The sequence below is a fragment of the Parus major genome, chromosome 12 (genome assembly GCF_001522545.3).
Source record: "Parus major isolate Abel chromosome 12, Parus_major1.1, whole genome shotgun sequence".
In the NCBI taxonomy this organism is placed as follows: Eukaryota; Metazoa; Chordata; class Aves; order Passeriformes; family Paridae; genus Parus; species Parus major.
In genome coordinates this window covers 8,675,656-8,701,483 of record NC_031781.1, presented here as the reverse complement: position 1 = coordinate 8,701,483, position 25,828 = coordinate 8,675,656, and the positions used below count along the sequence as shown (strand labels likewise).

At 52.7% G+C, this 25,828-nt stretch overlaps 3 protein-coding genes across 3 annotated transcripts in view; all 3 read right to left on the bottom strand.

Moving 5' to 3' along the window:
* Window positions 1-4,856: 4,856 nt before the first annotated feature.
* On the bottom strand, window positions 4,857-13,713 carry LOC107210449 (cytochrome b-c1 complex subunit 1, mitochondrial). Its single transcript, XM_015641297.2, has 13 exons — window positions 13,596-13,713; window positions 13,082-13,222; window positions 12,549-12,635; window positions 11,406-11,535; window positions 10,458-10,656; window positions 9,802-9,881; window positions 9,540-9,655; window positions 8,996-9,139; window positions 8,111-8,271; window positions 7,035-7,120; window positions 6,519-6,607; window positions 5,915-5,990; window positions 4,857-5,080 (listed from the first exon to the last, which is right to left on the bottom strand). The coding sequence occupies exons 1-13, from the start codon at window positions 13,665-13,667 to the stop codon at window positions 5,016-5,018; spliced, it is 1,446 nt and encodes a 481-aa protein (XP_015496783.1). The 5' UTR covers window positions 13,668-13,713; the 3' UTR covers window positions 4,857-5,015.
* Window positions 13,714-14,665: 952 nt separating this feature from the next.
* Window positions 14,666-20,633, bottom strand: SLC26A6 (solute carrier family 26 member 6). The gene is made up of 20 exons (XM_015641155.2): window positions 20,528-20,633; window positions 19,998-20,155; window positions 19,576-19,715; window positions 19,369-19,479; window positions 18,926-19,098; window positions 18,683-18,847; window positions 18,403-18,555; window positions 18,120-18,202; window positions 17,880-18,027; window positions 17,659-17,772; window positions 17,482-17,559; window positions 17,245-17,340; window positions 17,024-17,130; window positions 16,866-16,935; window positions 16,607-16,699; window positions 16,400-16,504; window positions 15,711-15,887; window positions 15,531-15,585; window positions 15,124-15,245; window positions 14,666-15,044 (listed from the first exon to the last, which is right to left on the bottom strand). Exons 2-20 carry the CDS (start codon window positions 20,123-20,125, stop codon window positions 15,021-15,023), a joined length of 2,142 nt encoding a protein of 713 aa, XP_015496641.1. The 5' UTR covers window positions 20,126-20,155; window positions 20,528-20,633; the 3' UTR covers window positions 14,666-15,020.
* Window positions 20,634-23,065: 2,432 nt separating this feature from the next.
* Window positions 23,066-25,828, bottom strand: part of CELSR3 (cadherin EGF LAG seven-pass G-type receptor 3) — a 31,039-nt gene continuing 28,276 nt past the window's right edge. Inside the window, exon 35 of the mRNA XM_015641154.3 lies at window positions 23,066-25,335. Coding sequence (XP_015496640.1) covers window positions 25,308-25,335 — 28 coding nt within the window. The 3' untranslated portion in view covers window positions 23,066-25,307. The remainder of the gene's footprint in view (window positions 25,336-25,828) is intronic.

Genomic DNA, 25,828 nt, shown 5'->3' with positions numbered 1-25,828 from the left:
CTCCAGCCTCGCAGCAGCCAGTGGGGGAAGGGATGGAAAAAACAGAACTGCCACGTGGAGTTGGGATGCCCAAGACTCAAGCACACTCACCTGCCATCTTCTCCTCCTGACAGCTCTTGCTACGCCAGGGCATCCTTCGTGCCAGGGGAGCAGAGGCAGGAACTTGCCACAGGCACACGCTGCTCCAGTTCCTAGAGCCACTCTTCACCAAGTTTCCTGTGAGAGATCCCTGGGCATGGGCAGTTATCCCTACCTGCAAATCCCACCCTCCACATTCCATGGGTAGCACCGAGCCTGTTTCTCGATCACTACAAGCTTTGCTCAAGAGTGACATGACCTGAATCGGGGCCATGGGTTTGGTACACAGGAGTCTGTACAATGCTGAGCTCTACAGTGCACCCCAAGAAACTCAGAGTGCCCTTTCCTGACGCTGAAATACATCCACTGCTAAATCCTGAAGCAACATCACTGTAGCTCCCTAGATTAAACATTTAAATGAGGAAGAAAAAAATCCCCTCCAGAAGAGTCAACTCATTCTTCCCTAAATATAACAAATCAAAGATAAGCAGCACATTCCCTTTATAGCATTATCCAAGTGCCTACTCTGAATAAAAGTCACATGCAAAGCAGAAAGCAGTGCACAGTACTGGGGCTGCTTTACTAAATGCTTTGCACACCTGAGTCACTGTGTGCTGAGGCCAGTGCACAGGGAGCAGCTTTATTCCTGTGCATTGCACCTGGTCTCAGTACCCACCTTGACAGAGTGCCCTGGAAAGCTGAATGCTTGATGTCACACTGCAGGCTCTTGGTGGAACCAGGAACAGCACCCAGATATTCAGGCTCCTGTTTCAGTATCTTAAACCTTGCTCCAGGCATTTAATCCAGCTTCCTTCACTGTCCTCATGCTGTCTCTGCTGTGCAGCTCTCGCACTAAATGAGGATATGGAGCCTTAAATAACCACAGATCGTGGCAGAGGCTCAGCAATGGATGGTGGGACACTGAGCAGGAGCAGTGTCCCCAGGGCACCTGGCAGGTGATCCAGCACAGGTACTATTGACATCTCTTTGTACAGAAAAAAATACCTCTTGCTGTTACAGATCAGGGCTGGGACCTCCCCAGGCTGCCATCCCAGCAGCTCCATTTTCCATTCCTGGGCAGATCCTTCTCCACGCCCCACACTTTAAATAGCTTTTCTGGGCATCCCCAGTGATGGTCTGAATGGGCAACGAAGCCAAACCTCAGGATGGCAGTCCCACTAGAAACCTCACAGCCCCAAGGAGGGGAAAGGAGGAAAAAGCAGAGACTTGCATGGAAAAGCGAGAACCATCCAACCTCTTCTGATGGCGTGTGGGGTAAAGCAGCTTTTAATGAGGGTGTTCAGGGCTGCAACTCACCCCTTCCAGGCACAACACCGCAGACAAAGACAGCTCCTGCCGCCGTGCCTCGTGCCTCCCAGCAGCCCGGGATGGCTGTCGCTGGCAGTCAGGCCTGGATGGGCCTTTTGTCCACTGCTTTTCCACGCAATGAATACACTAAAGCTTTACACGAGGCATTTCCTTTTCCAAATAGGAAACAGGATTGCTGGGTATGTGTCCAGACACCGCTGCTCAGTGTTTGTCTCTCCTGGGGTACAAAGTCTCAGCAGTGCACAGAAGGGCACAGAGAAGTGCAGGAGTCCTGGGCAGGACAACCAAGCACCAGGTACCTCCCTCAACCTGGCAATCCTGCAGCCCCAGTGAGTGACACTTCATCACAGGGAGAGCCCATCCCTTTCCTGAGCAAATCACATTATATAGGAGCTGGTTGGGGGAGAAAGTCCCTGGTCACAGCCATGCCAACACCTCAGTCAATCCCTGCTACAGGGGAATGAGCAGAGCAAGGCTCCAGCAACACAAGACACCACAGAGCTGCACTGCTGCCCTGTCTTTTAAACCCCACTCACCTATGGTTCCCACTGCCATTTTTCACCAGCCTTGGCAGGACAGCAGGTAGAGAAGCAGGCCCAGAGGGCTGTGGGCTCTCCTCCCAAAAGTTCTCTGGCACCAAGGAGTGGCATAGCTCCAACCCTCTCATTTCTGTGAAAGCCTCCCTGCAGCTCCCTGCTTCCCCAGGACAGGCTTGGCTCAGCACCCATGATGAGTATCAACTGTACTTTCCAGGGTGGGTAATTAGTTCAGGTGAGGCAACTCTAACAATTGGCTGCTGTGGCCCCTCTCTTGGCAAGCACCCGAATCACAAACAAGCATCTCACATATCAAAGGGGCTGCCTGCTCCACAGGCAGATCCACCCTGTACATCTGCTGAGCCCTGCAGCCCTGCACTGGAGGTACCAGCAGCTCTCCCTGCAGAGACCAGGACAACATGGAACACTCAGCACAGGCCTCTAGCCAGTGCTCCCTATTTTCACTGCTAGAGTTTACATTCCTAGAATAGCTCTGTGTAGTGGAGACAAGCCACTGAAGTGCTGTGCAGGGAACTGCAGAGCCTTGCACAGGGTGCACACAGCAATGCACAGTATCCTCCTTTCCAAATCCTTTCCTTTAGCAGCCAACGGATGGAATGCAAAGGTCTCATGGAGTAAAAGCAATCACAATAGCTTGAAAGAAGGGATTTAATCTGGAGAGGGTAAGACCATGCAGAAGGAGAGGGGGCAAAGGCCAATCCATATACCAGGCTAAATTTATCAGCACAGACTAATGGGATCCCAAGTAACCTTCCAAGTAGCAAAATAAAACACTTAAGCTATTGAAAACTAAACTGGTCAAAGAGCCCCACTGAACAATCCCACATTGTCCATCGAGCCAGGAAACAGATTTATTAGGTCACCCAGGCCATCTCCAGTTACAGTGAACTTGGGATGCTTCTAGGGATGGTTCCAACTCCCTCCTCTGGCACTGTCCTTCACTGGGCAGCGGAAACTGCGGGAGGAGAGGGAGAGGGAGTCCAGCAAAAGATCTCTTTTAAGGTTCAGGAAGAGCTGAGATAGGACGCTTCTGTCATGCCAGACCTTTCCCAGTTTGGATTCCGTGGACTGAGGCTACTCTGGTGGAGGAACAGAAACAATGCCATAGAGCTCAAACAGCAAGAGACCTGCCAATGATATTAGAGCTTCAGATCCTCCAGTATCAAAGCATTTGGCTGCCAAATGCTTAATGACTCTGCACCAATTCCAGGTTACACTTCCCAAGCCCTTGATAAGGCTCAGAGCATGGCTATCTTTGCCAAGAAGGAACACTTGACTCCTGAATGGGCTTCCCCTTCCCACCTTTTACATCCCCTGTTATTGTTTACCAGGGAAAAAAAATATGATGGCAAATCTCTCAATCCTTGGAGCTGGTGAGATGCTCGTGTTTCTGGAGGCATGGACTGCCACAGCACACAAACACAACAGGCACTACAAGGCAGAGTGCTACCACAACTGCAGCCTGGAAGTGCCAACATCCTGAGCACAGCTCAGCCTTGACTCCTAACAGGCACCCAACAGTCCTCTGCATCCAGTGCCACTCATCAAAGCATGGCTCCTAGTCCAGATCAGCCCCGATACTCAGTTCTATGTGGAAAAAGTATCTACAAAATCCATTTAAGGCTGCATAAGCCAGGCAGCCTAGCAGAGCTGCAGCCTTTGGTCAGGAATTGGTCCTTGCTGAAGTGTTGGGAACAAGGCTAAGCACAGCCAGTTGCTTTTGCAGGAAAACAGAGCAACTTGGAAAGCATCTGTTGCTGAGGGGTTTGAATGTGTTCCTAGAATAAACTAGTAGAGAAGAGCCTGAGGAATTAATTACTCAAGGAAAACAGACATTCCCAAAGAGATACGTCCAGAGAAGAAAACTTGTAGGAAATGCTAAACAAGGATCTCTTTCCTTGTATTTCTCACCAACTGCATAACACTTGGGAAAATCAACCAGGAGGGGAAAATATATAGCAATGGAAGACAAAAGAGGATTACAGTCTGATTGCAGTCACAAACCCATGACAGAATCATTTACTGGTTCCACAAGGCTGGAGGCATAAGTGAATTTGTTTAGTTTTTCAGCCCTCAGTGCACTTACAACGAGCCAGAGCTTGTGATGATAGTTAAACCCAAATTGCATCAAGAGCATTTAACAGTTTCAAACTTGTCTAGTATACGCAATGGGTTCAGACACACTGACTCTCTGATCAAGAATCCAGATTCAGCACAAATGATTTAGTACACTGGATTAGTCTCAAGTGTAATGACTAACTCTGAGAAACTTTACACTATTTTTAAATCTCCCTTGTCAGGGCAGAACCTGGAAATTAAATGAGAACGTCAGAGACATTTATCCCAAAGAGAAAAATCAAACAGGAATACCTTGCAGCTTCCAAGGGTAGCTGTGACAGGCTAGTGCCACCTGGTGGGAAACTTTCCTCCATCCCCCTTCCTCAGCTTTCTGTTCCGTGTTCCAACTTCCCAGAGGCAAAACAAAGGGAGCAACAACCAGTTTAACACCAAAAAGGCAGAAAGGGCTGGGTACCTCTTCCAACTACTCAGACCTAGAGATTATTTTACGGGTATAGGCCAGTCAGAAGCTTCTCAGTTACTGCACAGCTGAGCCTGACTGCATGGAGCATAACAGAAGAGTGAGTAGACCAACACCACCACTGCACAATAATCTCTGCTCATTATTGAGCTGGTTTACAGATAACCAGGAAGCTTAAGATGAGAGGTAACACATCTCCATATAGAAATAATGGATTACTGTAACATAGCCCCTCTGCAAAGATGTTTGCCTATGAACAGCTCCAGCTCCTCACATTGTATCGCCCCAATTTGGCAAGATTAACTATGTCTACACACAGCACCCAGGAAGACACAGCTGACCACCAGTAGAACCAACTTCACTTAAGATATATTTATTTTTATTCATTTAACACAGAGAAGACAGCTGCTTTGAATGGACTGAGCTTGCCCGTGGTGCCCAAGACATTCAGTGCCAGAGGGAACCTGTCACAGTCCACAACTTCATTATTTCCAACCTTCAGGCAACACATCCTAGAGACGGACCCAGTACATGGCACTGCGGATGCGGTTGTAATCAAGGAGCTGTTCAATGGGACCTGAGTGAACAGGAGTAAAGTCACTTGTTAGTAAAGTAACTTGATAGTTAAATATCCCTCTACAGTTTCTCATGGTCTTTAAAGCAGATGGTGGCAGAGCAGCCCGTGCTTGCAATCCATAGCAGGTCTGCAAAAACCAGGCAACTACAGCTCAAACCTGCATCAGGAAAACTAGCAGATACCAGCTCCTGACAGAGTAAGGTGTTTTTTCACACTGCTCCACAATGCTCAGTACAGCTCCCCATACAGGTATCAAATACAGGGAGCCACCAAGTCATTTCAACATTTCAACTTCCTGCTCAAATACTGTCTCCCTTTTCCAAGCTGCTCCACTTTGAAGGCCAGAGGAAACAGCTGCAAGGAGGAGGGGAATTCTCAACAGACAGGAAGGAGGCAGCAGAGCTGAGCTGCTTAGGCAGGTTTTCCGAGAGGAATTTGTCCTTGGCCAGACAGACATGCCAGAGCAGCACAGGAGAATCAGGTCCCTTCACTTCCCTTACATAAACCACCCTGACCCAAGGGTAAGGACACCTGGCAGACGTGCTGGGCCCACACCCAGCTACAGGACTCCCAGTCATAGTCACAGCTCCACAGCAGCCAGAGGTGGGAGGACAGCCAGCAGCTCACTGCCACTGTATCTCCATCACCTGCAAGTCTCATCTCCTGGCAAATGTTCCTTGGCACACCTCATGTGCAGAGGCAGGAGGACACCAGTAATAAACCAGAGTGGCTTAAGGAGTCTGGACAGACACATGAGGACTGACTGCAAATCTCACTTGGCTCTTGGCCCTGCCTTGTTTTTCACGTGTGTGCTGATTGTCACCTACTACTCACCCACTGCTGCAATTGCTGGGCATTTGTCATAAATGTATTTACTGCAGACATCTCTCACCATTCTCGCATCAACAGCCTAATAAAGATCAAACAAGCAATTAATGACTCTGCCAGCAGATCTACACTTCTCAAAGTTGCAAGTTACTGTTGCCATCAAGATCATTAAAAGATACAATCAGACCCTTGGGGCCATCTGCACCAACAGCCCAGCTCTGCCTGCAAGAATGGCTAACATCCCTACACATGCATTCTCCCATGGGTACAGAAGAGAAGGCCAAAATTGGAAGTCTTCTAAGGGATAAAGTGGCTGCAGAAATTACAAAAGCTAGGCGTGGGACACCACTAGGAAAACAGGTTGTGTCACTTAACACAATTGTATGCCCTCTTTCTGGGATGGACCGACTCCAGCCACAGGGACACAGGATACACCGTGTCAAAGTCAGAGATTCTGACAGTTACATCTCCATCAGCAGGATAACCACCTGGACTCCAAGCAGTCTGATTAAGGGATAAGTAAGCCATGTGTTACTGCAGCAGACTAAGGCCAGACAGTGCTGACACCAATCATGCTCAGATATCCTAGCCAAAACAAATGGATACCTACAGAAATCCTGGCATCCCACTCCTCCAGAGGGATACGGCGTCCATAGTGCAAGAGATGACTTCCAATATTCTCACACACTCGTGTGGTACCTGGATGTTGAAAATATTGCATGGTCAGTGCACCAAGAAGCCTTCCAGAATTGCACAGCCTGGTCATCAGCCAAAGCACAGAGTAGAAACTCTAAGCATTAAACCCTCTGCTAACAAAGCACAGTCCTAATTCCCACTCTAGGCAGCTCCAGCAGGAGCTAAGCGATACACAGATTACTTCACTCGTTTCCAAAGTGTTACAGCCAAGGCAGACCAGTTTGAGGGTCTCAATTCCTAGATCACCAGGCAGTATGCCACTCCTAGGAGCACAGCAGGCTGGGGTCAGCGGCTTTGACAACATGGCGGGAGGAGGGTGGAGCAGGCAAAGTGCCTGCCAGCAGAACTGCAATTTCTAGCACAGGAAAACCCCAAGCAGAAACCCTCTGAAAGCTGCACTGTGGTAAAACAGTAAAAAGCCAGAACATACCATCCAGCTGAGCCACCATAGCATTTCGCAGATAGTTCTTGGCTCTTGTCACCTCTGACTCTGTGGTACTAGTGCACAAACGCATCCTAGGGAAGACATGGAAAGACCACAAAAGCTCTTAAAGATCTTTGCTTCCTCAGACAGAAAGTGAATTTCCCCCTTTCCCCAGCATCCTCAAAAATAAGCTGCTATCAACACTGCTTGTCCTGCAGGCTGATATTCATCCTTGATCTCCACAGAGCAGCGAAGAACTGGGGAGCACTGAGCAGCAGGAGGCAAGAGCTCCAGCACACAGGCATGGGATTCAGCCAGCAGGATGCACACTGAGTTACACTCACAGGTTCAGCAGGCCTGGTGCTGGCTCTGGCTTGCCCAGAAGCACAAGCTGTGCACTGCCCTATCACAGGAGAAGGAAGGCATGCCATTCCCATGCATGGCAAGCTGCTATAGAAACTGACGCTGAAAGAACAAGACAGCTGCACAGTGTGTTTGGACTCCAGCTGCTACATCCCTTTTTCTCCTGCCAATGGCCACGTCTCTGGGGCAAGGGCTCACTCCACCTGCCCCACACAGAATGGCTTGTAGCTCAGATGTAGCCTTGAATCATTACTGGTTCATGGACACAGTAAGATGGACAGCCAGAAGGCTCCCAAACACTGGCAGGATTCCAGCAGCAGGTCATTCATCAGCCACAACACAAGAGCCTGAGCAGCAGGAACTCTGCCTGCTTTGCTCAAGCTTAACAAGACAATGGAGATAAGTCTCCTGGGCACCTAGGAAAGCCTTGTCTAAGGAATGATCTCACTTGTATATAAAAAACCCCAAAGCCTCAGTGCTAATACTTGAAAGCATGAACAAAAGACCTGAGGAGCCCTAAGGTATTAAAACAGCTCCTCAAAAGCAACATCCTTAGAGATTTACAGAAACCACTTACAGGATCACTTAACCAGAATGCAAGTTACCAAGAAGTTCATAGAGACACAACTCTTTGTAAACTTAATATGCTTCCCCAGCAGCTCAGTCTCCCACAAGAGGCTCAGATCTTAAACAGCAACTTGTGCCAAAGTTGTACTTACCACTCTCCCTGAGCACAAAACATCATATCATCTATGGACAGAGGGTCAGAAACAAAATGGAAACCGAAGAGGCCGGTGTCAGAGTAGGAGGTGTTGAATGGCTCAAAACTGTGGCAGAGATTATGCTCCACAGCAAGCGTAGCCAGCCTGCTAGACTGATTCTGTAAATAAGGAGATGCTGTCAGCCATTTCACTTCCAGATTCCTCACAGCTTAAATTCTTTCCCACTGAGCTGTTTTCACAAAGACCATAGACAAGACAGAGCGGAACACTTTGCTGAAGGAGAGTTTAATTTAGAGCCTTCATGTGGTCAACAGATGAGAAGCACTGCTGGAAAAGCCACAGACAATGGCCTAGGATTCCATCCAGCAGAACCATTTCCTTTCCCAGCTGCAGATGAAAAGCTGGTATGCACCACCGTAGGAGTGGGAAAAAAATGGGAAGGACAAGGTCTCCCAGCAGCAGTGGCTAGCACAGATATACAGGCCAGACAGATTTCAGATGATAATGGATACAATACTGAGGTTTTAAAAAAGTTCCATTTGCTCTGCAGGGGTAAGAGAAGCTTGCATCATGAGGCTGTAGAGTATTCTGTCCTGCTTCCACCGTCATCCTCACCAAGTAGTTAGTAGTGTGGGAATAAGCTGCTGAGAATTCACCAGCTACACCTCTTCCACAGAAAGTTCAGTTCATTTGCCAGCATCATCTCTCAAGAGCTGTCCTGGATTAGCCTTGATTACAATTCTATTCTACTTTCCAGGCTCCTAACCCCTTCACAGCTGGAAGTTAACCACAACTCCCCTAAAGCACAGCCACCTAGGGTCCCTATAACACTTGACATGAAAAGGCTCCAGGTTCTCCCTGTTGCTCTCCCAAGACTCTTACCTTCCCACCTCCAAAAGTGCGGTCGTAGCGCCCTATGATAGCATTAGCCACATTGAGGACCACGTTGTCTGGGTCAGCCCATCCTGGCCCCTCCACAGCAAGAGCAATATGGGCAAGGGGCAGAGCATCATCTCTGGCACGGATCTGGAAAATCATCAAGTGGAGGAGAACTGCATGAACACTGTGATCTGTCTGCAGCCTACTGCAATGCCAGGCTCACAAACTGGGGCACTTGACGTTATTCCAGTAAAATGAAAGAATCCCAGGCAGAACTGAGCACAAACAAGCTGTTCTGATATGAGTTTTGCAGCAGATCATATGAGCAACAGTCTCACATTCCTAACGGATTTGGGTCCCATCTAAAACCCAACACGTGGCAACAAGCCCCAAGAACAGAACATGGGAGCAACTACCAAGATGGTGCATCATCAGCTTCTCCGAGACACACAGGCTTTTCCACTGAGAAGCAGCTGTACTTGGTTTCACATTCATTCCACTGATGGGCAACAGCTGCTTGTTTTGATGGGGACCAAAACAACTTTACCTCACTCCCTGTGAAGCGACAGCGTGGGAGGGCAGGCACAGAATCCCCCTTGTATGAAAAAGGCGCCCCAGTAAAGTGCTGCTTAGCTGCATCTACCAGTTCTCTGTGAGAAATACCTGGCAATGACAAAGAGCGAGATCTCCAGTCTTAAAACAAACTAGTTTACAAAATTATCTGATTTTGCATTAGTGATGTGAGACAAGTCTGATCACGTGCTTGGAAATACCAAGACTTCCCAGGATTACAAGGACCTAGAACTTACCTCCAGCAGCTGCCAGGACCATACGAGGTGCCTTGAAATGAGTATCAACATATGAAGCCAGATCTGCTCGGGTCAGCTTCCTGGAAAGAACATAGAGACTCGGAACATCAGCATCTCCAGCTCTGGAGGAATGAGAGGCTTAGGAGAGTCAAGTTCACAGTGCAGAGACAGCAGGGATTGTCTTTATTGTGGGGCAACAATGCTTTTTCAGAAGCAAGAATGCACTGTATACTGTTTGCCCTGTGCTCTAACTCTAGAACACAAAGAACAAGAACCAGCAGCTAAGATGGAGAGTTAAAGCCAGACTTCAATACAGACTGCAGAGTACTGAACCCAGTCAGAGAGCTAACACAAGGCCACCACTTTAATGAGCACCCCTAGCTCTCTAATTTTTCTAACAAACTCAGAAGTATGGGAGAGGGTTCAACCTGTCCTTTCCAGCCTCAGGAAGGACCAGCATGAGGCGGTTCTAAGGAATGTGTGCAACATTACACTTTCACCAGTGCCAGTGGGGAAAACACAGAGCACAAGGAGAAGCCTATGGGCTCAGATCACCTCCATGTACACACTGTGCAGTCATCACACCAGGAAGCAGCAGTCATGAACCTCATGGACTGCACCCCTAGGCTGTGCACCACATCCAGCCTGTTGCTCACTTGATGTTCTCTGTGGTCCCTTCAACGGTGTGGGCCAGTGCAGTCCCCTGGTAAGCAGTGGCATGAAGGTAATCAAAGGTGACATCTGCCAGGTTGCTGTCCATTTCCTTCAGCTCCTGAAGGATGATGCCACGCTCCCTCTCAATGTGAGAATCCTCCAGTGCACAGTTCTGCACAAGGTCACTCAGAAGCTCTACAACTGCAACACAATTCCAATGTTAGCATCCCACTGCCTGACTGCTATCCAGTGCTGCTGAAAGGAGACACACAGGAGTGAGCAAAAACCATGCTGAGGGAGGGCATGCGACATAACAAAGCCGAGTGCTACCCGTTCCCAAAGCATCTGGGAGGAACAAACACTGGTTTACCAAGAAGTCTCCAAATCAGCTTGCCAAGCACCCCTGCCAGCACAGTTCAGGCAACATGTGCAGAAGATGAAGTATGTCAGAAGCAGGGATTCTTCCAGATACACAACAAATCCTTACAAGGAGTTTGTGATGCCTACAGCACAGCCCATGTCTACAGTAAGGCCCCTACTCAAATCACTGCCTCTGACCAAAACCAACCCAGAGAAGGGAGCACATGGCAGTACAGAGCATGAAGAGCACCTTCAAGAGCTGCACGGAGGACTCCTCACACAGCAGCTGTCACTGACCTCAGCTAAGCTCCATAAAACAACCACAAATTAGTGAATCCCTCCCATCTTCCCTCCTGGCAATACAGTGCAGCCCAACATAACTAAAACTCTTGGTTTAGGGACACACAAATATACAGTCTTGAAACACCACATCACTGCACTGTTCTCTTCAACTACCAACCAGAACCTCTAATTTACTGCTCAGCTTCAACTTCAGTCCCTGGTCTGTTGCTAGAAAATATGCTTGGGGGTGAGAAACAGAAGCACATGCACTTAACCTCCCAATCAGACTTTGCCCCTGGCCATCCTACCTTTGGGCATATCCTTGGACAAGGCTTTTATGTAGAAGGCAGTTTGCTCACGGGAGGTGTACCCGTTCAGGTGAGCACCCAGACTTTCCACCTCCTTCTCAAAGGCTGAGCCAGGACGCTTCTTTGTGCCCTAAAGGAAACCAGATAAACTCAATTACTAAATGAACAAACTTCCCTTTAGGTCAGAATTAAAGCAGTGAAAATAACAATGAAGACCTTAAGAAATAAAAACTGTCATGTGATCCATAAAAGCCATGGGCAGGTGCACAGATTTAATACTTGGCGTTATTTCCTCTAGATAAACAATGACTGAGGTGTATTTTGAAAGACTAACACAAACTTTCAATAAAGCTTGTGTTTATTGAAACACAATAAAGATGCTTGTAAAAATAAAGGCTGTCATCACCACTAACCAACAAAAACTCAGCAGAGTAGGAGACAACCTATGCTGGGACAACAGTGGTTGAACAGCACATCCCTGGAAGTAAACCAAGAACAAACCCAAACCAAAAACAAGCAAGTTTCTAGGTATCCAAGCAATGATATATAGAAGAAGACAAAAAGAAGCAGAAGACTACTTCTAATACAGGGCCCATCTCATAAGGTGCTAGCCAGATACTGTAGTTGCCTATGAAGGCACAAGTTGAACTTGAGTCATCAAGTCCCAGGCTTAGATGCTTTCTGCCCTGTTCAGCAGACACCTGCATAATTTGAAAAGCAAGAATTGTAGCCTCTGAACTTTGCTAGACCAGTAAGAAAAGCAAAGAAAAATAAATGGCTAAAGGAAATACTGCTTTGAACTCTCTGTGCTAACCTGAGAAAATATGCTTTATAACACAGTGCTCTATGTGTGTTACAGCTGTTAATTAAAACATTTTTTCCTTTCAGACTAAAAATCAGCAAATAGTAAGTAAGAGTTATTTTTAATTAATGCATGCTTGGAAGCTGCTGCACATTCAACCAATGAGCACCACATGGGCTAGATGCCTTTTTAGACTTATGTTTAGACTGTGTGCAAAGACTCTAGGACTCAGATGACCTGATTTACACCCTCTTTCAACAGCCACAGCCTCCAAAACAAGAGTACAATGTATGGACAGAATATTCAGGGCAGCTCTGTGCAGACCTAGCACACATCCTTACCTTAAAGGCCAAGTGTTCCATAAAGAAACCAGCCCCGTTGGTCTTTGCATCTTCATAGCGGCTCCCAGCCTCGATCCACAAACCCACCTGGCAACAAAACCAGCGAGTGCCAACATTAGAGAAGAAAACAGTCAGCATCCTGATGACACAAACATAAGAGCAGGGACAAGAAGTCTGGTCCACAAACACTACACTACACAAAACGTACATTCTTGTACATACTTTGGCTTTTTCTCTCTCAGCTTCACCAAATCTGGTTTTGTCAGACAGATAACTTTTACTGATCACTTACTGTTCATATGAAAACTGTAAGGCAGAGCAAATTTGTACAGCACAAACACTTGTCTAAAGACAGTACAACACCAGTCTGGCCTTCTTGCTGCTATATTAATCTCACCTGTTCACAAAGAGAAGCAGTGGGGTCTCTGTCAAAACTGCTGGTTCACACAGGGGTCTGTCCCTTTTGGAAGACCAGCTGCAGACTAGGCAAGGCCGATTGATTCAAATGAGCCCCGAACTGATGTTAAACTTACCGTGCAGGTTGGATGATTGGACTCCTCTGAGGCTACACGGAGGCCGTTCTCCAGGGTAGTGACCTGGGTCTCGGGGATATTCTGGAGTGTCTGGGCATAGGTGGCAGCACCTCGCTTCCTTGTCGAAGTCAATAAAGCTGCCTGTAAAAATAAAGGCTGTCATCACTACTAACAGACTGTTCTCCTCGACAGGGCCGGGAACTCAAGAGGTTTGAAGAAGTGGGAACCTCCATGGAAAATCCGCACGAAGCTGTCACACCCCAGTACCGGGGCGGACAGCGGCTCGGCGGCAAGCCCCGCACTGGGTGACACTGACAGTCACCAATGCTCCCCGCCCGCACCGGGGTCCGGGGGCTCCCACAGCCACCGCCGCCCGGCCCGCACCGCCCGCCGCGTCCCCATGACCTTCCCGGCCGGGGCACAGGAAGGGCCCAGCAGCCACTCCGGACTGAGGGCCGTCCGCGGCCCGGCCGGGCTCCCCCCCGCGCTGCCCCCGCGGGGCGCGGTGACTCACGGAGGGGCGCGGGCCCCACAGCAGCGCCCGCCCAGCCGCGCTCCCCGCCCGGCACACCGAGCGCGCCGCCATCTTGCTCCGCCGCAACCCGAGCGACAGAGCCACCGCAGTGCGCCTGCGCAGCGCGGGGCTCGGCCGGCGCCGTAAGCGCGCGCAGACAGGGCGGGCAGGCGAGCGCGCCCCCTGGTGGCGGGAGGGCACGGGCCTGGGGGCGCGTACGGGACAGCCCGGGATGGGGGCCCGGGAATGGGGGTCCCGGGATGGGGGTCCCGGGAATGGGGGTCCCGGGAATGGGGGTCCCGGGAATGGGGGTCCCGGGAATGGGGGTCCCGGGAATGGGGAACCTGGAAAATGGCAGGGACAGGTTCTAAGGAATGTGGGTCTCAGAATTCTGGGAATAGGGATCCAAGAGAAGGGATATCCAGAAATGAGCATCCTGGGCATTCTCAGAGGGGGGAATGAGAGCACAAGAGTACATTTCTTGATTCTGATGGACTGTTTTTAAGCATCCAGCAGAACCAGCATGGCTCAGTAGTTAGGCATATAAGTGACTCTGCCCAATGGCATAACAAGGTGTTGACAATGGAGAATTCCTCAGTGCAAATTTTAGAGTTAGCTGCTATTCAATATGCCTTTCAATTGTTTTCACACAAACCACTTAATATTGTAACTGATTCTACATATGCTGCTAATGTGATCTTTCACTTAGAATCTTCCTGTTAATGATATGTCAATAATCCACTTTTATTTACAGAGTTACAGACATTGTCGATTTTGATTAACAGTTGACAGCATGACTTTTACATGCTGCATGTTCAGTCTCACACAGGTTTGCCTGGCCCTATTGCGGAAGACAATAATTATTCAGATATCACTGTTATGCCAGGTGTTGTACCAAATGCTTTTGCACAGGCCAAACTGTCTCCTGACTTTTTTTCACCTGAATGCTCGCTTGTTGCTCAAACCTATGTTCACCCACCTGCAGGGAGGCCACTCCCAGCAGGGCCGGGGTGCAGCCAGGTGGTCTGGCCTCAAAGTACCATCATGGAGGAAAGGGCATAGAAACCAACCCTGAGAAACACCACGCAGCTTTATTCATGATGCCAGCCCGCTGCTGGGAACGGGAACCCTTTGGCCCCTCCACCGCCCCCCAAGCCACGTCCTGGCCTGGTGGGGCAGGCCCGTGCTGGGGCAATGTGGGGGCACCAGGCAGCCCCTCGGCGTGACAGCCAGGAGCAGCTCCGTGCAGCTGCAGCCCCATCACAGCAGGTTTGTGGACAGGGCAGGGCTGCAGCACTCAGAGTCCAGAGGGGCTGGTGGGGATCAGGGCATCTGAGCTCCAGGGTGGGTGAGTTGGTGCCGTCAGGGTGGCAAAGCCTTCCTTGCCTGCCCGGCTCCTGGGGGAGATGTCTTCCTCTTGAGGGGCTACATTCTGGTGCTGTGGTCCACCTAAGAGGGGCAGATAGGAGGGCTTGGTGTGGCTGCCCTCTCCATCGCCATGCTGGGGACAGCAAGGCTAGGTGCTCACCGAGGCCTGCTGCCGCTCCCTGCTGATGTGCACCACGGCATCATGCACCGAGGGGAAGAAGAAGTGCTTGGTGATGGCTGAACTGAAGAAGTTGCCCCGCTCCAGCTGGGCCAGGACGGATACTGTGTGGAAGGATAAGTATCTAAAATGATGGCACCTAGCTGAGCCCCCCGCCACCCACCTGGAGCAGCCTCCTCCCGCCTCCTGTGTTGTGAGGGACACCAGGGACCACCAGGGACCCAGCTTCGAGGCTCAAATTAGATCCAAGGGACAACCTGCAGCACCTGTCTCCTGGGAAAACCCTGGGGATGGGAGCACCATGGAGGGACACCCCCCAGGCTATCAGCTGTGTGCCAAAGGGCTGGCCATGTCTGGCCAGGGCTCGTGACTCTGCAGATCCCCCTCACCCGAGCAGCTGGCAATGAAGACATCCACTTCTATCTCATGGAAATCCCTGAAGATCTGCAAATGGGAAAAAAAACATTTTACCCAGGAAGAGGGATGGGCAGCAGCCACCAGGACACCCCACAGGGCCCCAGAGACACCCTCATCGAGGCTGCTGTCCTGCCTGCTCCCCAGCCCCTTACATTCTTCAGGATCTTGATGGAGACTGTGTCTACGAAGCTGACAGGGCTGAAGTCCAAGATGACGGCGTGGAAGGTGGGCTGGGGCAGCCCTAGGCTGTGCAGGGTGGGCTCTGAGGGTGTAGTGCTCTCTCCCGCATTCAGCTCAATCACCGACAGGCCTGGACCGTCCTCTGCATTCTGGTGAAGGGAAGGAGACCTGGTGTCATTGCTCCAGGGTTGGCAGCACCCTGGTCATGGCAGTGTTCCCCTGGGCTCACCTTGGTGAGGCTCTTTGGCTGTATGAGGGCACAGGCAGTGTGTGGCCCTGGGAGTGGGTGCCCCTCTCACATCTTCACCCACTTTTGGGCTCTTTTCAGATGTGTCAAAATCCACCCCTCTCCCCAGCACCACTCTGCAGAGTGCAGGCTCACTAGCTGGCACCAGGCCAGCCTTTGCTCTTGCTCTTTCCAATTATCTTGCCAAAGGGTTAATGACTTGGCAGCTCCAACACACAATCATTAACAGCCCCACTTTCCCACTGACCTTGGGTGTGACACTGTGACTCAGTTAAATCCCAGTGCCTTTCTCACCCATTTGCCCTAAACTGAGCTGGGAACCGCATGGACCACCAAACCCCACCAGTGCACTGACAGAAGCATCAGAGCCAGGGAGGGAATAGGTGCAGGATGTCACTGGAGGGGTGGAAGCACCTTTTTCCTCTTTGCCTTTTCCTTCTCCAGTTTCTTCTGCTGTTTCTTCAGCTTCTTGAGGGCCTTCTTCTTCTTCTCAATCAGGCGGTCCACATCAATGCCGCTCTGCAAAGCAATGTGGCCCTCTGTCCCCAGCTGCCCCAACACCACACTGTTGCTGGCAGGCAGGAGACACAGGAAGCACTCTGAGGCTGGTGGCTCTCCTACCTTTTTCTTCAGGGCCTCAGCGTACAGCTCCACATTGGCAAAGTAGATGGTGGAGGAAGAGCTGAAGATCTTCACACCAGGGACCTCCTGTGCCTGGGGGCAGATGGGGAGGGTGCTACCCCAGGGGTGGAGCCATCTGCCCCCTTCCCTCCCACCACCAAGATGCTCCCAGCCCCTTTTTCCAGGGAGCCACTACTGGGGATGCTTTGATCTGTGACCCCATTGCAGGCAGCTCTTCCCCCACCCCTGGTGCTGTTACCATCTCGTATTCCACCACATCCCTGTAGACATCGGTGTCGGAGATGCGCCCCAGGATGGAGTAGTGGGGGCTGCAGGGAGCAGAACAAGGGTCTGAGGTCACCACAGGCCCCTCCTGCCCTTGGGATGTGGCACCAGCCCCAGCCCTGGAGTACTCACAGCTGGGTACGGAAGATGACCGTGAGCAACCCAAAGGCCACTGAGGCCGCCAGGCCGATATCCAAGTTCAGCAGGAGCGTGGCTATGAATGTCACAATCCAGACCAGCTGGAGAGGGGACAGTCAGCTGCAGCACAGTCTGTCCACTGGCACTCACAGTCCTTAGAGAGGGTAGAGAAATCCTCTCCAGGAGCAAGAGCACAGCCTCAGGACTGGCCTTACCAGGTCCACCTTGTTGGACTTCCAGAGACTGCTGAGGTCACTGAACTGCTTGAACATGCCCTTGAGGTTGACAATGATGATGGCAGATAAGATGGCCTAGGAGAGAAATCTCTGCAGCTCTGAGGAAGTCGAGTACAAATCTGGGAGTAGCTGTTTACTGTTCCCCTACCATATCACCATGCCATGGGACAGGCACAGGTGTGGGATGTGACACAGAGGCTGTGGGACTAGATGTACCTTGGGCAGGTCCCGGAAGAGCTCTCCAATCTTCAGAATGGTCACCAGGATGACCAGGGATGCGATGACACCAGCTACCTGTGCAGGAGAGTGGGAAGCGAGGTGAGCCCCCCCGCTTGCTGTGATTCCTGCTCCTGGTTCCTCCCCAGGGAGGGAGGCAGCCCTGCCCAGACCCACCTGGCTGTTTCCCCCTGTGCTCTCCTGTACCAGGCTCCTCGACATGGAGCAGCTGATGGCAAAACACTGGAAGAAGCCTCCCAGGAAGTTGCAGAGGCCCAGCGCAATCAGCTCCTGCAGGGACAGAGCAGTGGCAGGGGAGCACCATGCTTTCATCTGGCTGCAAGAAGGGCAAGATCAGCTTTCACCCAGGGTAGGGGCCCTGTGCCTCAGAGCATCACCTGGTTGCTGTCCACTTTGTAGCCATGTTTCAGGGCAAAGATTTTGCCTAGGGAGATGCAGATGGCGTAGCCTACCACAGCAATGGCAAAGGCATTGCCTGCCACCTGCCCAAAGTAGCTGAAGTTCGGGGCCACGGGTGGCTTCAACCTACATTCAGGAGAGAGATGGGGCTCAAACAGGGGTGCTGTGGGCATCACGGTGCCCTGGCACAGTCCCCTTCACCATCAGGCCCTGCTTACCCACTGGGGATGTTGCCCACCACGGAGATACCAAACTTGTTATTCAGGTTGACCCCATAGGAGATACCGGTGGAAACGATGATCTAGGGGAGAATGACTGGAGTGAGGCAGGGTCTTCCTCCACAGGGACTGTGGTAGAGGAAGAGGAGGATGACACAACAAGTGCCCTGGAGCTGCACTTGCTAAGGAACCCCATCCCACCTCTCCCCACCCCGAAGGGGACAGGGATACACCAGGGATTCCTGTCTGCATCCCCACAGGAGGCTGGGGCAGCTCTGGGTACCGTGATAAGCTCGATGGGGATGGGCATGGGCAATTTGGCAGCAAACTTGTGGTTGAGCTCTTTCACAATCAAGATGGCCACCATGGCAATGATGGCAGTCACCAGGGTGCCCACATTGGTGTCTGGCAGCTTCTTGCAGAGATCGATGACGGTCTAGAGAACACAGGAGGGGGGATTGTGCTCAGGAAAGCAGACACCTCCCCAGCAGGTTTTTGAAGGTCTCTATGTGCCCCACAGGTGAGCACCAGGGGTCTCTGGGTGCCAGCAAGCCCCCACTCACCACAAACAGTGAGAGCGGCCCTGAGCTCTCGCTCTGGGAGACTCCAAAAACATTTTTGAGCTGGGAGACGAGGACATGCACAGAGGCAGCAGTAGTGTAGCCACGCACCAGCGGGTCTGAGAGGTAGGTCACCACAAATCCAAACTGCAGGAGGCCCAGGGCCACCTGGAAGAAGAGATGGAAGAAATGACCCACAGGTTATGGTCTCCTGTTCTCTGCTACACTAGGCTGGGACCACCTTACCTGGAAGATACCCGTCAGGACAGTGATGGTGGCCACCAGCTCCACCCTGGCAGCGTCGCGCAGTTCCTCATTGACCGTTGCATTGCTGCCATTGACGGACTCCAGGAAGTTCTCACTGGGCACCAGGGATTCCGTCAAGCTCCCAATCATGACAGAGATGACGGCAAAGGGACCTGAGAATGGATAGAGTGTGGGCAGGGAGATCAAGGTGGGCACCAGGACCTCTCTGAGAGGACCTCTTAAAGGCTCAGCTCCTCTCTCCTTAGGCCAGGCTCAAAGCACACACATTATACTTTGGCTCTGGCTTGGCCATCCCCCTTCTTGCTGGAGCAAAGTAAAGGCAAGAAAAGTTCCCCCAACTGCTGATGTGGTAATGCTGTGCCATGGGACATCCTTGCTCCCTCCCCACCATTGCTGTGCAAGCACATGCTTCCTCAGCTCACCCACGGAGTTGTGCCTCGACGTTCCGAAGAAGAAGTAGAGGAAGACGGGGTAAAAGGAGGAGTAGAGACCTGTGACTGGTGGCAGCCCAGCCAGCAGCGCATAGGCAAGCCCTAGAAGGTGGTGCAGGGAGAAATGTCACCAATAGCCAATCCCTGGCCACCCCACCTGTGGGAAGCCCCTGGTAGCCTGGGAATGGCATCACTCACCCTGGGGCAGGTGCATGATGCCCACACTGAAGCCCGAGAGAATGTCCCCCAGGAGCCAGTCCTTGACGGGGTAGCGGGGCATCCAGCGCAGGAAGGGCAGGAAGCGGAACAGCAGGGACTTGGCAGCAGAGCCCGAGCATCTGGCAGGGAGGGAGCAGGTGCTGAAGTTGAGCACAAGTGCAGGGGGACTTGGGGACATCAGTGAGGGTGGATGGGGCCCCATGGGAAGCAGTGGGATCTGTAGGACCATCAGCTCCATCCACTGGAGCCTCTGTCCCTCCAGGCAGGAGGACAGAGTGTAGACATGGGTATTTGGGCATAGGGAAATGAACCCCCAGGTCTGCAGCTTCCTGTGGTGATAGGACTGGGGTGCAGAATGCCTGGCAAGGTCCAGGCACATCCCACTGGCCACATGGTCTTACCTGGTCTTGCGGAGACAGCCACGCAGAGAGGGCTTGGTGGGAGGTTTCCTCTTCGCCACCTCCTCCAGTTCAGCCTCACTCAGCACCTCACGGGGCGCTCGGTGGCTCAGGGCCATCTCTGCTGCCATGCCCACCTGGCTCTCTGGAATGCCAGTCCACTGCAGGGACACAGGGGACAGCTCAGCCACATTCCCACGGCCAGGGGCAGCCAGCACCGCACCCACCCTGAAGCCCCTCCTCCAGCTCCACTTGCCCACGGGACCATCCCATCCTGGCCAGGTGTGCAGGAATGGCCCTGAGGATAGGTACGAGCTGAGTTTTGGGAGTCCTGAAGCAGCAGCAGTGGTTCAAAATGGAGAGCAGTAGGCAGTCAGCAGGTGGGCGGGGAGGGAACTGAGGCTTTGGCAATCGGTGCTCCCCACTTTTGCCCCACAGAAGCCCCATCCACCCCACTGGAATGCACAGGTGGGGTCTGCCAGCAGAGCTGCCTCGTGGGGGGCTCCCCCTCCACCTGCCCATGCAGGACCCACCTTGGTGCCAACCACCTTCCCCTCCGTGTTCTGCAGCAAGGCAGGGCAGTGGGCCAATAGAGCTGCTGAGCAGAGCCCCAGCCATCCCACAGCCTCATCTGTAGACTTTGTCCCTTTACACATGAGGGGAGCAGGAATGTGAAACCCCGGCAAATGTCACAGCTCGTCATCCCTCCAATAGTGCCCTCCCTCGACCCCTGCAGTGCAGAGCAGGATGAGCCTGTGAGCAGAGGAGCTGAGCTGGGCTGAGGTCTCACCCTTCTCACAGGTCTGGGATGGTGGGACTAGGAATCCCTGTACACAAGTCCACAGCTTGTCCTTGCTCAGGGCTCACTCTGAGAGCTGCACCATCATGCCAGGCCCACCCAGCTGGTGGCCTGCTCAGTCTCAAAGCGCTCATCCACTTGCAGTTGGACCCATGATCCCCTTGCTGGGTGCCCTCCCCAGTCCTAAGATGCTCATCACCCACTTGCAAATGGACCCACAGTTCCCTCCTTGAGTGCCTGGTGCTGTGCCAGCCTGAGTCCCTGTGTTACCCCCAGCCCTCCTACTTGTTGTGCTCAAATTGGTCAGGAGCCACCAGTCAGGCTCTGCTTCCTCCTGTTTATTAAAACCAGGCAGTGATCTCTGAGACACTGTTCCCTTCCTCCTGCCCTGTCCCGCTTCCCAGCCCCACGGATGCACAACACCCACCATGCTCCCCTTGGTGCCCTGGTGTGCTGGGCTCCCCAGCTGTGGCAGACCCAGCACTGTCACCACTATGCCCAGAGCCATCCCATTCTGTCTACTGCAGTCTCAGCTCCTGGTCTCCAGCCATATCCAGGATGCTGCCATACCTGACCACCATGCCCACATGCAAGGCAGGGGGCTTTTTACCTCTGGGCACAACCTGGTGCCCAACCTCCTGCCAAGAGTTCATCCCCAGGGCACTGCTGTGCCCCCATAGCTCCCATGGATGTCCACTCCCCAACCCATGTCCTGGAGGAGGAGTTGTGACCAGGACAAGGAGGGTTACCTGCAGCCTCTGGTCATGGCATCCAGGGTATTTTCCCCAGACCCTTGCTTACCTGCTGGAAACAGGTGTGCTATGCTCAGTGGACTATCCTGGTCTCACACAATTCACATGGACCCAGCTGTTATCTTGTTCCAAAGGTCCCCCGCGGGCACTAATAGTCCCACTGATCCCATCACAGCTCCCTGGGCTTTATCACAACCTAGAATTGGTTGCAGGAGATTTCTGAGTCACGTTTGGCCCAGGCCCACGGGGACACGGCAGCGGAAATCCAGGCTCAAATGTCTGACTGGTAGCAAGGTGTGGTGTGAAGGCAGTGGGCAGGGCCAGGCATTAGAGAACCTTGGGTCCTCTGGATAGTGGGATGGGGCTGGGAAACAGCAGCAGTGACATCCAGGACCTCAATCTCCAGAGTTGGAGCAACTTGTCTCTATCCTGGTGCCTGGTGAGAGCAGCCTGTGGCCACCTTGTCTATGTGGTGAGCACAACCCAGGTCCCACAGCTTTCAGTGAGGCTGAGCCTTTTCCCTCAACCTGTCTACCCTCACGCCCATCAGTTGTCAAGTAAAGGCATGTCCAACACAGGCACCCACACAAGCAAGACTGCTGCCTCCATATTTACCCACTCCCCATTATTTATTTACTCCCCCAGCATGGAATGAGAGGCCATCACAAGGCTCCTGCTGGGAAGCAAATAGCACCCCGTGTCATTTATTGCCTCCTTATCATCGTTCCCTGTCCCCACCCATGCCATTCCTTCCAGCACTCCAGCCCCTCACAGGCACCCCAGGCTGGTCACTCTGCCTGCGGCCCCTCCTCGCCACTCCAGCCCCTCCACCAGCTCTCCCTGGCCCTCACCCCCCAGCCACAGCCTCTGGAAGGGCTGCAGGACAGGACCCAGCTCCTGGCACTGCCAACGTGACTCCTGAAGGCCGCCCTCAACTCAGCCCCCAGCAGCTCAGGGGACAGAGGGGTGACAAATGATGGTGACCCTTGCTCAGGGCGCTGTGGATCAATGCTGCCCTTTGCTCTCCTGCTGTATTTCCTCTTCAGCAAAAGGGGAGGGACGGAGGGCACCAAGATCACGCTCAGCCTCCCCTCCCCACACTTCCTTCTCCTCGCTGGCACCCAGCTTGACCCTAATGAGGCCATGCAGCCTTTGGAAAATAGATCTTCTTCCTGTAGCCCAGGTCAGGCTGGGGGTGGTGGCAGCTGCCAGGCAGGAGCCCCACAGCTCAGCACAGCCTCTGCAGCACTGCAGCCCTGCCAGCCAGGCCTGGAGCCACTGCACACCACCACAGCCAGCCCCAGCCCTGGGTGAACCAGCCTGGACACACCGCAGTTCTGTCACTTCACCTGAAGTCCCCATCCCCTGGTCATCTTGCCCCAGGCCACAGTGACTCCCAGGCAGCCCAGGAACTGGCTGTGAGCTCCTGTCCAAGCCCCCTCCCAACATCACCTCAGGTGCTGCATCCAGAGCCCCAGACATGGATCCCCAGCAGAGGGAGAGACAGCACAGAGGCCAGCACCATTTTATAGACTTTTATTTCCAAATCTGGTGCTTCCATTATACACTTTTACACAGCCAAAACGGGGGGTGTGGGCATCTCCCCACTCCCTGCCAACAGAGTCAGGAGACAGAGAGAGGAAAAAAAAACCCAACCAAATCCCCCAAAGGAAAAAATCCAAACTCAAGGAGGATGCTCCCCAGAGCCCAGGTGACAGCACTACAATCAGGGACCAAGCTGCAGACTGGTCTGCAAGAAGCAGATTCCTGCTTCTTGACTGGTCCAGCTCCGCAGGGATGGCCACCAGCTCTGCAGGGATGGCCACCAGCTCTGCTGCTCTCTTCTTTTTGGCACTTGACACTTGCTCTCCATTTGGCAGCAGCATAAAGAGCCCTGTGCCCAATTTGGCAGAAACATGGGTCCCACAGCACAGCTGGGACAGGATCCCAGGACTCTGGTGCTGGCAATGCACAGCTGGAGAGAAACTTGTAAACGAGCTTGTTTCCAAAGGCAAAGATGGGCAGTGTGGAGGTGCCCAGCTGTTCCCAGCATGTGGGGCCAGCAGGCTTTCCCTCTGCACACTGGTCCCAAATGGCATGTAAACATGTCAGCAGGCCTTTCTCTCCTCATCCCTGGGAAAAGGATGACAGTGAGCCTGCCTCCCAATCACCAGCCCTTCTGTTCCCTCCATACTCTCCCCACTGACTCAGGAAGGCAGCCAAGAGGCCTTGGCCTCCCTAGAGGCATGAGGACAGCAGCTCGAGTCCTCTCCTGTAAACATGTCAGGCTGGGCTACAGTAAGATGCCATGGCAGTGTGGTAGTAAGGCAGTAAAGAGCACATGGTCATGCAGCCCTGAGAGCACCATGGGGGTGAAAGGGAACACGCTGGCCCCGTTGAGCCGAATGCCCTGGCCTGAGGCTGGGGTAGGCACAGAGGAGTGCCATCTCACAGCACAGCCAGGGGGTCAGGCCCTGGGCTGAGCAGAGACACCATCTGGGTAACCTGAATTTCCAGAGAGGTCAAAGTGCTGTTTATCTCCATCTCCCAAAAGTCAGGCCACTCTGAGCTGGGGTCCTCTGCTACTCAGGGGAGAGTAGGTATACACAGAGCCCCCAGGGAACCAGCTAGATACAACTTGTGAGCAGTGCTGGACCCTGAAACTGGAGCCACATCATGCTCCTGTGGATGTTAGTCCTCTACAGAGCAAGGACTGGCTCTGGGAAAAGCCAAGCCTGCTGCTAAGCAGGGCAAGGGTCATCCAGCTCCTTTACCAGAACTCCAAACCAACAGAGGTTTGTTCTGTAACATGCAGGTTAAAGAGCACAACACCCAGTGGGTAAAAACACAGTGCTCACTTGCTGAGCCAAGGAAACCAGCACTGACGAGAGTGGGACCATCCTGCTACAGGACAGGACTGCACAGCAGAGCTTGTCCCTTCCCAGCAGGTTCCTAGTGCCGAATTTGCTGCCCCATTCACATGTGCTCTCGCTGGCACACAGCCCCAGCTCACAGACAGGGGCAGCCCCAAGGCTGGTCCCACAGCAGGGCAGAGGGAAGACTGGCTGCAGGGGGCTGAGGGACACCAGGCAGGCAGGTGGCACCGAGATGTTTGGAGCTGCACAGCAGGAGGGCAGAGGCAACACGGCCAGCTGCCCTGCAGTGGGAATGGGACAAAGCAGTGCAAGCAAAGCCCTAAGGACTGCCTGGCACTTTTTCTCCAGTCCACTGGGACTGTGGTTCTTGTAGCCCCAGGGAAACTGGCAAGGGGCTGTTGGTGAAACAAATGCTCCAGGTCCTGGGAACAGACTATCCGTAAAAATAACCATAGAAATTTCTCTTCTCTCTGATTACAAAGATACAAAAGGATAGAAAACCCTCCCTTGCCCCCATATCCTAGGCTCCGTTTCTGTCCCCCTGGTGCTGCCCACCCTTCACACACACACAGGCACACTCCACACACAAACAGCTTGCAGAGAAAGAGCTTGGCCCCAGGGGGTCGGAGATGCCACCCTCACCCAGTACTACCTGTCACACCAGGCAGGTGAGCATGGTGGCAGCTGAGAGCCTGGAGGCTCCTGGCAGTGGGTGGTGTGGGCTGCTGGCCCCTCAGCCCACAGGGCAGGGGAAAGCAGGGTTGGTTTTGGGCCTCTGACAACCATCAGTTCTGGCCCCTGCTCCATGGGGATACCAAACCTCAGCTGGCAGTGCCTGGCGAGTGGCCCTGCTTCTTCCATCCCTCTTGCGGACAGCTCCGGCCCCTCAGGAATGGCCATCGTTTCTCATTATTCTTCTCAGAGGAAAGAAAAAGAGTGTTAATGGCATCTCTCCTGGGCTCCAGCATCCTTTCCCTGCTATGCCAGATGGGGACACAGCAGAAAACCCCTCCTGTGTCAGGGCAGGAACAACTGTCTCAGAGTCCCTAAGATTAGGGAAAAGGGAAGGAGGGATGGGGTGGAGTGGGAGCAGTACCAGCAGGGAGCAGAGCTAGAGAGAAAGAAGTGACATACTGGAACAGGGTGCCTGGGGACAGAAACATGGCTGGGGAAGGCAGGGCCTCCCTAGAACTTGGGCTCCCTCCTCTCCAGCCAGCCTGGCCCTTGCATACATCCATTGGGACTTAGAGCCAGCACTGACCAAGGGATCAGCCAGAAGGCCAGCCTAGCTGCACAGAGCATCTTCCCTGAGTACCCACAGGCCACAAGCAAGGGCCATCATCTCTTGGGCAGAGAGGACAGACTCATACGCAGAGGCTTCTGCTTGTGCTGCACTACAAACATGTG